Raw genomic sequence first — 14,305 nt, 5'->3', positions numbered from 1 at the left:
GTCAAATAACATTAAATCAAACAGATTTACTTTGTCTTTTCCAACACTTTCTAAGGTCCAATAATGAAGTTTTGAGTTTTTTTTATAGTAAATCACTAAATCGGTGGTTGAAATAAAAGTTTAAGGATAAATTATCAATATCCAAACGATTTTAACAATAATGGATCATTAACCTTCTACTTTTTACCATCAAACAAGAATTTTAAGCTTTAAATATTGAGGAACTATAATGTTCAAGAGAAAAACACGAATATTTTGCTAAGACCCTCAAAACCGAGAACATTCTATTAAGATCAGCCCCGTTGGGAACATGCTGTGTAATTTTTTGTTGGGATTTTTACCTTACTATACTACATATGAAACTTTATTATCCTCCCTAATTAAGTTTTAACTTAATTACATATCCATGTACAATTTACCAATTATACACAAATTAGTTTTAAATGAGTATCCATTTATATTAGAAATTAAATAAGGAATGAGTTATTTCTCATCCATGTTCTGTCTCTCATGCGCTCTCTCTCTCTCTCTCCTACACTCTTTCTCTCTCTCCTGCGCTCTCTCTCCCCGCGTCTCTCTGTATCTCTATCTCTCATTCTATATTCTTTCTACAATTTTTCTTCCTCTAATGTTCTCTACTTTTTATCCTTTCATGTTGTATATATTTTAAGTGGAATTCATCAATAGATTTCAATCATTTTACTATAGAGTTTTAACTTAATAATTTCCTTTCATGTTGTACAATTGGTATTCAAATTGAAATTTTTTGACTCTCCACCATTGACAATCATTATAAATCTTTGAAGCTTTGAATTTGAATTTGAATTTGGGTTTTCAAAAACCATTATTTGTTTGGATTGGGTGTTGTTGTAAATATTTGAGAATATTATTTGGAGTTTATATCTCAAATTTAGGGGTGTTTGGTGAAGATTAGACTTGATTTTGGCTGAATTTCAGATTGAAACTCGAAGAAGAAGAAGAAGAAGAAGAAGAAGAAGAAGAAGAAGAAGAATAAGAAGAAGAAGAACACCTGACATTCAATATACTTACAAAATTATAGTAAAGTTGTATTATAATTGTATGTAAATTGTATTCTATTTTAGTTATATATATTTTTTATTTGAATGTTGCATGAAAGTTGAAAAATAGTTATACAATGTATGAATCATTGTATAAATTTTGTATTTAAGTTATCAATACTATCTTTTTACATAAAGTTGTTGAAATATATCAAAATTGTATTAAGAGAGAAAGCTTTGATTAGAATTTTAGAGAGGAAGAAGCACACACCACGTACAAAATATATACAATTCAGATACAAAATATACAAAAAACATATTGTATAAATTTTGTATGAAAATTATATTTAAGTTGTATGATGTTGTTGATGTATTTTAACTGGTAAGAATTATATATAAAAGTTGTAGATAAGTTGTAAATAAGTATATATTATATAATTAGTTGTATGAAATTTATTTTATGTATGGAATAGCATATAGTTGAACGATGGCAATCAATTGCTAAATCGTTTTATATAATGAAAACGGTATAGTACATACTTGAATTCGAAAGTTTTTGTTTTGTTCCCAAATCTCAACAAAATTGACGTGCTACAGTGAATCAAGAAAATGGTGTGCTAAATAGATAAAGAAGAACATACACAGCTAAGAAGTTGTGACTGGAGCAAGTTTCATCTGATTTTGGACGAGTTTGTGTTTAGCTTAAAATAGGTAATCCAATTGGAAGGAATCTTATTGAAAGAGAAGAGGAGAAAAAAGAAAAGAAAAATGGGGTAACTTAATCCCCTAATTTAAGGCACTAATAACGGATTGTATATAAATTATAAGCAAATCTTATTCAAGGCGGGTAGTTTTCAAATCCGGGATAATTTTGGTAATACGGTTTCATATAGTGTATAGGAAAAAAAAAAGGAAAAATACCACCTATATCCATTTATAAGTAGCTTATTACAAAAATTGGCTAATTCATAAAATATTATTAATATTAGCCAATTAGCTATTTGTAGCCAAAAAGGTCAATATTTTTTTTTGAGTGAGTGTTATTAGAATAGATTGGGTATATATTAAGGAGCTTTAATCTAAGTTTTGCGATGATTTGGTGGAGTTTTGAGGTGGTTTGAATTGAAAATTTGAAGTAGAATATGAACATGAAAAAAATGATAGGTGTATCACACTATGTATCACATATGTATCATATGTGTATCACATGTATATCCATGTATGTCTGCGTGTGATACATGGGTGATACATGTGTCGCAGGAGAATTTTTTGAACTCGATTTTAACTACCAATTTTGATACCAAATCACCTCCAATCTTCCTCAAATTTTGTATATTGATTCATCTATATGTTTTCAATGAATCTCAACCATACCCATTGAAAAAGTTCCTTTTTGCTTCAATTTTTGAAATCTTGTATATATATTTTTTTTGTATTTCATCACCTTGTTTGCTACCTTATTCATAAAATTTCCTTTCCGTCTTGCAACTAATGTTGCTAATCACACTTAAAAATATGGAAAAAGATCTTTGTGTGTGATTTTTTGAGAGAAAGAACCTTATTTCTTTGGGTTTTTAGTTTTTATATGCGATTGACTAATTTTGGTAAATTTATGATTAATGACTAGAGGTCGGTAAGTTGAAACTTTTTTGAGATATTTCTGTAAGATTCCCAAAAACAAATTCATTTTTTGTTCTTTGGTGGAACATCATCCAGCCCATTTTTAGCGTCACCATTTGGTAGTCCAATAAGTTCTGCCCATATGAAAAATGGCCACCGTTATCGGACAACCATGAATTGAGCAATTTGAACTTGATACTAATCGTATTTAAGTTAAATATATTTACGGCATAAAGATTTTTAACACGTTTAGTATAGCTTTAATGTTATAGTAAGCTCATTATCTTTTTACTAAATTATACGACATCCTGTAACTTGATCTCATTTGAAATAAATAGTGCAGTAGCATATAATGCACAATTACTTAATTATTACTCCATCCGTTTCAAACTATCTGTTGTATTTTTCTTTTACACGTCTCTTAAAAAAATATTAAATAAAATAGATTTTTAATTGTTTTACCCTTGTTTATGTCTTAAGATATAATCTCTCTTTATTTAATATTTACTTATAGTTAAGGTGTTTGTATTTTGCAAGGATATTTATTACTAAGGGTAAAAAAAAAGAAGAAAAAATTATTTTGAACTTCTTAAATGACAAATAATTTGAGACAACTATTTTTAGTAACCACGACTGATAATATTGAAACGAGTAAGTATGATTTAGTAGTCGATTTCCTATAGTACCAACTATAGGTTTGAGCCGCTCCAAATTAAAAACAATAAACGATTCATACTTGACTTTAAATAAGGTTTCCAATTTGATTGCAAACTTTCATAATAATTAATTGGCCCCGCCATTGCTATCCCAAATCAAACTTAGTGGTCATTTAAAACACCTTTAGGTCAATAAAACTATAGCTCCAAGTTTTTGACTATTATTGAAACAACGTCTTTTTCATGATATGATATGAAGATTATTTAAAGTAAGTCTAGAAACAGAAAGTGGTCCATTTCTGATTTGGCGGTGATATTAACTCAAATATAAATTATTTAATTTTTTGACTTAAAGTATGGGCCAAGTTTTTGTAGTTTTGGTTTGTGACATTCTCAACACGCTTAAAATCTTTAATTTGTAATTTAGAACGCTTCCCACTTGTCAATTTTCAACTAAAAAACACCAAGACAGAAATACTATTTGATTATCCACCGCTAAGAATGAGTATATACTAATAATACTAAACAAGGTGTACTAGTAATGCTGAAATTAATTATGATGGGAGTAGTTATGCTGTGATTCATTTCTTATTGACTGCAGTGACGAAGCTAGTAATTTCACCAAGGATTTTTCAAATTTAAAAGAAGTGAAAATAAATTTTCGACAAAGTGTGTTCAATATGTGTTATATACATCTAAAACGTAATATTTTACCTATATACACAGTGCAATTGTTCGACGAAGGGTGGTCAGTTGACCACCCTTGTGACCATGTGGCTTCGCCACTGATTGACTGTTTGGTTTGGTGCATTAAAAGTTTTGAAAGAGCAATTTTATATGTTATATATATTTATCCATGTATTAAAAATTATGGTTTGTTATGTATAAGAATAGTACGGTTGAAAAATACTACTAAACAAGAATTAATAATACCAAAGTTAATACATATTTATTTTTTCTAATACATCCTACTAAATGCCCCCTACAATGTAATACCAACAAGAACAATAATAATACAAATGTTTATTACATAGGTTCACAAGAATAATTATTCATTTTATTGAATTAACATTCTCACCTAGTTTAACAAGAAAGTAAACAAGATAAATTAACTTCAAACTCACATTATAAGCTTTCGCATATAATGCTTTTGTTAAATTACATAATTTAATTTTATCAGTTAAGAATGGAAGTAAACATACATATCTCTTAACCACATACTTAAACATAACCTTTTATAATAAATAATCACCAAATATTATTTCAAATATAATTCTATTGTAGGGAAAAAAGCCAAATATACCCCCTCTACTTTAGTATATTGTTCATATATATTCTTCGTTATACTATCGGGTCACATCTACCCTTACCGTTAGCCAAACTTTTTAAAAATACCCTCCACCTAACGGAAAGCCACCAAATTAAAAAAAATACCTATTCTTTTAAAACCCATTAATAACCCGTTAAATCTTTTTTATTTACTGCACTTATTCCTTACAAATTAGTCATCTCCATCGTAGTCATTTGTTGAACTTAAGATGTGAAAGACATAAAAATACTGACAATCATATATTTATTTATATATTGAGTCGCGATTCTTTTAATATCCTTATTGTATGTTTATTATATTCTACCTTTTCAATTTTTTCTTTCTTCTAGTCTTTTTCTTTGTTATTTCCCACCATGCATAATTGCGCCGAGTATTTACCATGATTTTTTTCTACCATGACGTGAATGTTTATAGCATCTTATTAGGTTGACAATTATGAAGTCTTAAGGCAGCTACCGAGGTATTTCTTCCTCCAACAATGAGCCTTTGTTGATGAGTATTCACGCACCATATTTTCTTATTCTGCTATAAACATTTAAGCAACGAGTAATTATTGCCAAATCACGCCTTAAGAATCAAAGTTGGATTTCAAGCTATGGGATGAGATACTCATAATTCTTAGTAACAACTGAACTTATAAGGAACAAATATTAGAAAATAATTAGAAGAGATTCAATTTAATATCAAGTTAGAGTCTACAAAAATCATCAAGAATGAAAGAAAGTACACCGACAAGTTGAAAAGCAACTTAACAACCTAAGTACACTAATTTCATGCATTAACTAAACACAAATATTGATATAGTATATATCGGTTGCTACTCGCATACAAACTAACTATCAAGTGTGCATTGCATTAGACATAGGGATGCCGTATTATAACCACAAAAAATACAACCAAAAGTGATAACATGACATCCTAACACCACCATGAACAATTAAGAACCAAAAATATAAATTCTTACTAATCATACTTCCACCGTTATTCTCGATCTCTCTCTAAATGAATAAAATGTGTTAAGACGTCTCAGAAACTAGGTTATGTATTTTTATATGATGGGTTTAACAGGTTGTGGGTTCTTAAAATAATTATTTTATTAATGTGGTAGATTCCGTTAGATATGGTATTTTTAAAACGTTTTGTTAACGGTAAGGGTAGATATGTCCTGTTGAACTATTTTAAATAGCTCAAAAATGCCCTCATTTTGGAATAAATTTCCGGAAAAATTACTTATTTCAGAATTTTTTATTAAAATACAAAATAAATACTTATTCCCAAAAAAATAAACGGAAGATATTTTTGAGCTATTTCAAATAGTTCAAGGGCATTTTTGGCCTTTTTCGATTAATTATTTAACACCTGTCAAAAGAGAATAAAAAGTAGTAAATGAAATAGGAGTAGTTAAAAAAGCAGCAGAAATGAGGGAACCTCAGTGGTCCTACCCATCAAACTCACCGGCTAATAGAGTCGCCGTTTCATATCAACAACGTTTTGATCAAATATCATAAACTATTTCCAATAACAATTAATCCCCATTTTCATCTTCATTCAATAATCGGAAGCTTCATATTCATCTTCCTAATTTGTACATACAAAAACTCAATTCAGAAAAGGATTATCGGATCTCGTTTAGTTGAATTGGAAATTGTGGATGGCGAATTTGTATGTGACGGCGGTGCCGCCGACGGATCTGAATCGGAACACTGAGTGGTTTACGTATCCAGGTGTATGGACAACTTACATCCTAATTCTATTCTTCTCATGGCTCGTTGTTCTCTCCGTCTTTGGTTGCTCTCCTGGCATGGCTTGGACCATCGTTCATCTCTCTCATTTTCTCGTACGCCTCTTTCTCTACCTTCTTATTTTATTTAACTTTTTCGTATTCTCGTTTAATTTAGAATTAAGGCTTAGTAGTAGTAGTAGTAGTAGTAGTAGTAGTAGTTGTTGTTGTTGTTGTTGTATTCACCTTCTCAATAAAGGAGGAGGGTTGTGGTAAGTGGAGGAGCTAGAATTTTATACAATGGGATTCGAAAATATCAAATGTTACACCTGATTTTTGAACTTGTGATCTAAAGCAACTTTTGAAGCCTCGCTGCCACTTTACTAGAATTTTTTTCTAATGTCAAGGGGATTCAACAGCTTATATATGACCAAAAATACTAGTTTTATCTTATCTACACAGTATAATTTTCTGGCGAAGGGAATTCAATTGAACACCTTTCTTTGAGCTAGCTCTGCGCCTATGGTTGTGGTAGGTTGATAGTTTGCTTTAAAGTAGTCCAGTCATGATGAATTTTATTCACAACTATGTTCTTTTGAAATGGGCCCGCACAAATAAATGCATAGTTGAATGATTGACTTATTGATGTCTATGTTTCTGCCTTTCTGGATATTTTTTTTGGATTCCAAGTCTCGTTTGCCTTAGTGTTTTCTGGGTTTATGGTACTGCACCATTTGGGGATTTGTCTTGGAATTTGTAATTGATCTGAGTTAGGTCTAAGCTTGAGTCATTTATTACTTGTTTATGTCAACTTGGTGAGAAGTAGCTTGAGGAGGGGTGAATTGGAATTTAATTTATCCGTCTTGATTCTTAGATAGAGTAGAAAAGGATACAGCCGACTCCTACTATTTTGTGATTGATGGCACGCACAATTGATATATTTGATTCTTAGATAGATGGAGAGGCAAATTGTAATAAAAGTTTTAGCTTTTTAGTGTCTTGTATACTTGGTTTTTGCATCTTGATCAATTTTACTAGACATTACTACTATAGTCTTATATTAGTTTAGAGTATGGAGTCTATGGCTCTATGGACTTTAATCTATTATAATGTTGAGGAACTCTCACCACTTGAACTATCTTTACGGTTGATTTAGCCCAAGGTTCGTTCTTCATTACATGGTATCAGAGCTAGAGTTATCATTGTTGAGCTCTCGTGTTATGTTATTCATGCTCTAGATATCTAGTCCTAGTTGTGCCGGGAGAGGAGGGTAGGAGTAGATGTGTGTGTGTGTGTTAAATTCCCACATTGGTTGAGGGTACATTTTATAGTCTATTTATATGGTTTCGAGAATTTTCACCACTTAAACTAGTTCTTTGAGTTGAGTTAGGTCTAAGACCATTTTCATGACAATTATGATGCATGATTGACGTACCTTGCAATTCTCTATTTAGTCACCAGCATGCGGAGTAACAAGTACATTTGGAATTTGGGGATTATTAAGATTGCTACTTTGAAAGCTTAATATCTCTATTATCCTTTTGGCGTCTTTTCCCTTATTCTTGCTATGCTTGCCAGCCCATGTGTTTAGTAGCAAATAAGAAACATTGTTTACCTATGTTATATGCTGTGAATAATGTGCGTATGCATAATTCCTACGCGTGCCAAAGTTTACTTGATGATCTTTACCTTCTCTTTGGTCCCAATTTGTGTCTCTCTGTGTACAACAACAACAACAACAACCCAGTATAATCCCACTAGTGGGGTCTGGGAAGGGTAGTGTGTACGCAGACCTTACCTCTACCCTGGGGTAGAGAGGCTGTTTCCGATAGACCCTCGGCTCCCTCCCTCCAAGAACTTCCCACCTTGCTCTTGGGGTGACTCGAACTCACAACCTCTTTGTTGGAAGTGGAGGGTGCTCGCCACTAGAGCAACCCACTCTTGTCTCTCTGTGTCTCTCTCTGTGTCTCTGTGTATGTGTCTGTTTCTTTTTCCCTGGTGTTGTAGCATGGGTGGAAACCTTGTAATATACCTACCCTCGATTTTATCTCTCTTTTTGAAAGACAGCCTTCTCTACTTATTTCACGTCATTTGTCACTATTTTCCACTGGAAGAAGGGAATAGAATTTGTACATACTCCAAATCTTTTGTTGCTTTACTAACGACTTCGCCTTGTCTGTTTATCTTCAGGTCACATATCAATGTTTTCACTGGAAGAAGGGAACACCATTTTCTGATGACCAAGGTATCTACAATAGATTGACTTGGTGGGAGCAGATAGATAATGGGAAGCAGCTTACTCGCAACAGGAAGTTTCTAACAGTTGTCCCTGTGGTGCTGTAAGTAGTCAATATCATCATGTTTTTTGCTATTTAGACTTCTAATGCTATGAAAGATATCGTGCTTGCAAGTATAGTTGACATGTATATGAGCTCTCCAACTGACTTGAATAAGCTTCTAAGTTGCACATGCATTTTGCAACAGTGCTTCTAATCATTGTATTAGTACATATATTGGAGGGCGTAGTATTCTTAGGCTCTGGTTATGGGCTTGGTTAACTAAAACTTGCTATGTTTCATTTTATATGACACTATTACTATTTGAAAGTTATCAATAAACGGGACAAGAAGTCAGGACATAGAGTGTAGTTGTTAGACCAATTAAGCATCCAAGCTTATGGAATTGGTGATCATGTAGCGGTTGAATGAAAGTAACATGGATTACGCACAAGTCTTTGTCATTAGCATTATGTTCATGCATAACTTCCATGATCAATGATATCAGCCCAAGTGTTAATTATTTTGAGCTTGATTACTCTATTTTTAAGCTAGTTTTTGGGAATTCCTTATCAAACAATATATGATATAGTCCCTACATAACAGGCTGTACTGGAAGCATGTTTTAATCACTTATTCTTAATAGCTTCTCCAACAAAGCATACACGAGCAAATTTATCGAATCTAATGCTATAAATTTTTGATGGAGGATTCGGTGTTGAAGATACTACCTCAAATAAGTGGATTATGTGTTGGACAAGAGAGTGTTGCTCAAGTGGGAAGCACCTTCCACCTCCAACCTTACGGTTGTGGGTTCGAGTCACCATGTTACCATTTCAAAAAAGAGGATAATGCTTCTGATTAAATCTCATAGTCGCATTTTTGGGACTCTTAAGAGTGGAAAAATTGGCATCAATGTCTCCTAGAGAATGGCATGACAAAGGAAGAATTAACACGTAGCATATGATCACTCAAAAGGTGGAGTGATTTACGATAGGAAGATACCTACCAAGGTGAAGACCATGTTTTGGAAAATGGTTGTGGGATTGTGGCACCAGCAATATTACATGGAAGTGAGTGTTAGCTTACATATGCGCGAGATGAATGTTTCAAGTTGCTGAATATCTCTCAGAATCAATGAAAGTTTAGCTAAGAATGGAATCAAAGGTTCTGTATGGCCGATACTAATTAGTTAGAAATTAAGGTTTACTTGTTTTTACACTCCTGATGTTTGTTAGAAGTGTCTTTATTTTGGTTATAGATTTATATGCCCGTTTAGGGGTAAGTGTAACATTTTGAGATCTCTAGTTCTGGAAAACCGCTAATTTGCGGTACAAGACAACTTATTTAGTAGTCAAATGAAATTGACCTTAATAGACCAGAACGGGCGTTGAGGATTTCATTAGCTGACCCGGCTAGTTTGAGGTTGATACATTGCAGATTGATATATACCCCAATTGTATTAGTTTAGTGGGAAGTTGGTCCCATTTAGCTTCAAGACCTACATATTACATGGTAAAACCAAAATCTGACACTTTTAGAAAGTGTTAGGCTGTTAGCATATAATTTATGAAGCAGAAGGTATCTGGACATGCCATGGTTGGACGACTGTGACAGGTTCCATTAGCAATTATTGAGCATTCACAGCTTATTGAGCCACTAATGGAATTCTCCCTAAGGTGGATATAGAACTGTTGAGTTTTTAATTAGTGCTTATAACAATTAACATTTATGAATTTGCTGAGAGCCCAAATGCTTCATGGGAAAAGGAACAACGTTTTCCCCTGAAAGCAATATGCTGAGTTTTCATTTGATTAAAGTTAGCTTTCAGTGGACCTACGCCCCAAAAAGGGGGAAAAAATAAATTCACTGTGAACTTTTCCTTGCGAAAAAAAATGACTGTGAATCTTGATGGGAAAAGAATCATCTATAATTTGTTTTACAACTGTTGGAGGTAGCTATCCTAAAGGTTATTACTGAAAGTTTATAGAAACTAATAAACCTTACCTTTGGACCTGGAAAAATTACCTAAATTGTGGAATTGAAGGAGGAAACTCATAGTCTTGTGGCGTCAAGTCTCAATCTTTGATCTTTATCTATGGAGTCATCGAGTTGTCTGGAATGTGGTTCTCCTCATAAGATTTAGTTATTGAATGATCTAAAACAAAAAGTGCAGAATAATAAATTCTTTTGAAAGCATTACAAATTAATTTCCACATTTTAAACGCGCTATTGCTTTTTCAATATTTCTGTTGGGTGACCGAGAAATCTGTTTGGGACCAATCCTTAGGATGAACTGCAGCCTTCGAAACTCGGGGATAATGGACCCGTCCCTCTACCCTTCTCCACTTAAATACCAGGCTTAGTTCGCATGACGCAAGGCTCGAACCTGTGACGTAAGTTATAAGTCCCTCAACCTTTGCCACTTGAACTAAACCCTGGGGCACTGATTTTTCAGTATTTCAAGGATAAAAATACCATTTATTCACAAGAAAAGCATTATGCATCCTTCGTTTAACAATATGTTTTGTTGTTTAGGAAGCTCTCAAGTTCTCAATGACATAGAGCTTATGAAAATTTACTTTTGGAGTCAGCTACAGCTGAGCTGGCTCCTGAAACTTGTGTTTGCATTGTAACCTATTCATTTTGGGAGTCGCACCAGGAAATATGTACCTTTTTGGTATTTAATCTTTGTAAGTGTAGCAAGCTTTCTTAATGCAGTTGATTTATATGCAAAACAATTCTTGGTGACAGAGTTCAATTTTAAACTTAGAAAATAGTAGAGAAAATGATGAAAGAGCGATCAACCAAATACACACTCATCAAAAGAAAAATGGAAAAAGAAACCCCCAACCCCAACCCCCACTTTTTTGCGCATAGGAGTAAAATGATGAATCAGCACTAGCATCTTGATACCATAGTCAGAGTCTTTTATTTATGCTATGGGCTTATGCACACATCCTTGTTTGCTTTGCTGCATAACGTTTCTTTTTCTGCCTTTAATTTCATAAAAAAGAATCACAAATTTTGATGGGAAAGAAAGTAGGAGGGGGGAAGTTAAACAGTGCATGTGCACTTAGTTGGAGGTAGTGGAGTGGTGGGTGGGGGTGGGGGGTGTTGCTGTGGCCATGCTTATTACTTCCCTCTCTGGAATTATGTTTATTGATATTTTGCAGCATTCTTTTCTTATTCATCCATCGTAGTTTTCTTCTGATTAGTGATGAAGCATTGTAGTTTCCTAGATATTGGACTCTCCTTCCTCCTTTATTATTCAGGAACATTAATTTTTTTAAGGCAGATGCTTATTGAACAATACTGTGTCATATTAATGATACACTTATGCACTGTGAAGGGGAACCTTGGTGTAACTGGTAAAGTTGCTGCCATATGACCAGGAGGTCACGGGTTCGAGCCGTGGAAACAGCCTCTTGCAGAAATGCAGGATAAGGCCGAGTACAATAGACCCTTGTGGTCCGGCCCTTTTCTAGACTCCGCGCATAGTGGTAGCTTAGTGCACCGGGCCCTAGCTTATGCACTATCACTTTAAAGAGGAACATTGAAGGTAGCTAAGGTTGATGATCAGCAAGTGGAAAATGTGGTGTTCTCATTTATTGTACCCAGAACAACAACTAGTGCAGCTTTTGTATAAATGATGTGGTAGGACATTGATTTGTTTGCCATTTGTCTTGCCTGTGCTACCAACTACACAATGATCCTCTTTTTTCCTTTTCCCTTTGGAGAAAAGATTCTTTTTTCTAACTAATTTTATTTGTGGTTGTCTTTTGTCCATCTTGAAGGGAGCCTTGGAAGTAAAAAGTTAATGTCATGTGACCAGGAGGTCACGGGTTCGAATCGTGGAAACAACCTCTTGCAGAAATGCAAATTAAGGTTGCATACGATAGATCCTTTGTGGTCCGGCCCTTCCCCGGACCCGCGCATAGCGGGAGCGTAGTGCACCGGGCTGTTTTTTATTTTTTTTTATTTTTTATTGTTGTCTTTTGTCCATATTATCCTCTGTACTGTATGATGCCTTTGCAGTAGTTGTTCTCATACTTGGTTTCTTTTCACAGGTACTTGATAGCCTCTCATACAACCGATTATCAACACCCAATGTTGTTCTTCAACACTTTCGCAGTTTTTATACTGGTTGTTGCCAAATTTCCAAATATGCACAAGGTTCGTATTTTCGGGATAAATGCAGATCAATGAGCTGGGTTTAATTGAATACATAACACAGAAAGAAATAGTATTTGATTTGCATTAGCATCTTGAGTAAACTAAGATGTCTCTGTACAAGGTTTTGAAAGATCTCGATTCGATATTTTCGCTTTTTTATTTTAAAAGTGTAATACCAGTATCATATCGAAATATATTTGTTATGGTTCTATTTTTCCCTTTTTGATTTCGATTGATAACTTGGTATTTTTGTAAACTTATATTCTATCAACCAAACTTGCAATCGTGATTCATGAAATTGATTTTTCAAACTCAAGCAAAAAGGGAGAAAAACTAAAAGGAAACAAATTAAACCAAAATGTTACTGATGTTTCATTCTAAAACAGAAACTCTCATTCTTTGCTTGAAATGAAAAGTAAAGAAAAAACGTAAGACATAATATTACTAAGGAAATTATACGATCCAATAAATAAATAAATTAAAAATTATTCATATGATCATATATATCGTTGATTTCTGTTGAGAAATCCCGAATATCACGGGATAAAAAGACTCATATATGTGCAAACTTTTGTTGGGGGTTTTCCAACTTCCTAAAGAGAACACCTCCTAAAATGGCCTGAAGAAAATGACCCTTCCAAAGTCCCAAACTAAATCCTTGAAATAGGATCCAGCCATTCAGGCTCTGATTCTCCACCGAAAGTGACTTACTGCAACTAATAATTCTTTAAAAATTATTTAAATAAAGCCATTTACGATTTGAAATTTATAAGTTAATATACAGTAATAACTGTATTTACACTCAAATATTTATAAATATTTAATGAATTTCTTAATACATATACATAATTTAGACAAAAGTTACTGAAGTCTTATGTACTGTAGATCTATTTCTGATTATGTTTCCGTGAATTTCAGAAGTGTAAGCCGTATTAAGAGTGAATTAAGGAGAAAGATTGTCATAAGTTGATGATAAACTTTAATGATAAATTATTAGAACTATGAAAAATAGAGTGAGACTTTTAATTTGCAGTTAGTAGATCCGAGTTAGTTCGATATTGATGTTTTTATTAAGAAATTAAAGAGAAATGGAGGGTGTAGATGTGGACTAAAGTGGGAGAGATTATTCCTTAGCACGCTTGTCAAAGGGGAATGTTTGTGGATCCCACATATGACCAAAAAAATTAGAGTTTGTCAGATCTTTCTCCTACTTCCTTTTAATTTTTTAACAATAAAAAAACATGCGCAATTATCATCCCATTGAAACTGCTCCTTAGCCACCTTTCTTCATTATATATGCAGAACAACAACAAGAGTCAAACTTATGGTTTGATATTATCGTTTACGGTTTATATTATTAAATTATAAATTAGTAATTTATATATATTCAATAGATTTTTGTAAAATAAATATATAATTTGGATCATAGGTATTGATTCAATCAATAATTTGGATCATACGTATTGATTCAATCAAACTCGTAGAGCGTATACTAGTTCCACCCCTTA

At 33.1% G+C, this 14,305-nt stretch overlaps 1 protein-coding gene across 1 annotated transcript; it reads left to right on the top strand.

Moving 5' to 3' along the window:
- Positions 1 to 6,006: 6,006 nt before the first annotated feature.
- On the top strand, positions 6,007 to 13,015 carry LOC104109502 (uncharacterized). Its single transcript, XM_009618824.4, has 3 exons — positions 6,007 to 6,462; positions 8,536 to 8,684; positions 12,692 to 13,015. Exons 1-3 carry the CDS (start codon positions 6,277 to 6,279, stop codon positions 12,828 to 12,830), a joined length of 474 nt encoding a protein of 157 aa, XP_009617119.1. The 5' UTR covers positions 6,007 to 6,276; the 3' UTR covers positions 12,831 to 13,015.
- Positions 13,016 to 14,305: the final 1,290 nt, after the last annotated feature.

This window comes from Nicotiana tomentosiformis, chromosome 8 (genome assembly GCF_000390325.3).
Source record: "Nicotiana tomentosiformis chromosome 8, ASM39032v3, whole genome shotgun sequence".
NCBI classification, from domain to species: Eukaryota; Viridiplantae; Streptophyta; class Magnoliopsida; order Solanales; family Solanaceae; genus Nicotiana; species Nicotiana tomentosiformis.
Note: the sequence above shows the minus strand (reverse complement) of the source record. Positions and strands in the feature narration are given on the sequence as shown.

Excerpts from the sequence above, each read along its gene's own strand:
- LOC104109502 (XM_009618824.4), top strand. The coding sequence starts at position 6,277 with ATGGCGAATTTGTATGTGACGGCGGTGCCGCCGACGGATCTGAATCGG. Across the intron at positions 6,463-8,535 it reads TTCATCTCTCTCATTTTCTC|GTCACATATCAATGTTTTCA; the intron begins GTACGCCTCTTT and ends GTTTATCTTCAG. Across the intron at positions 8,685-12,691 it reads ACAGTTGTCCCTGTGGTGCT|GTACTTGATAGCCTCTCATA; the intron begins GTAAGTAGTCAA and ends TTCTTTTCACAG.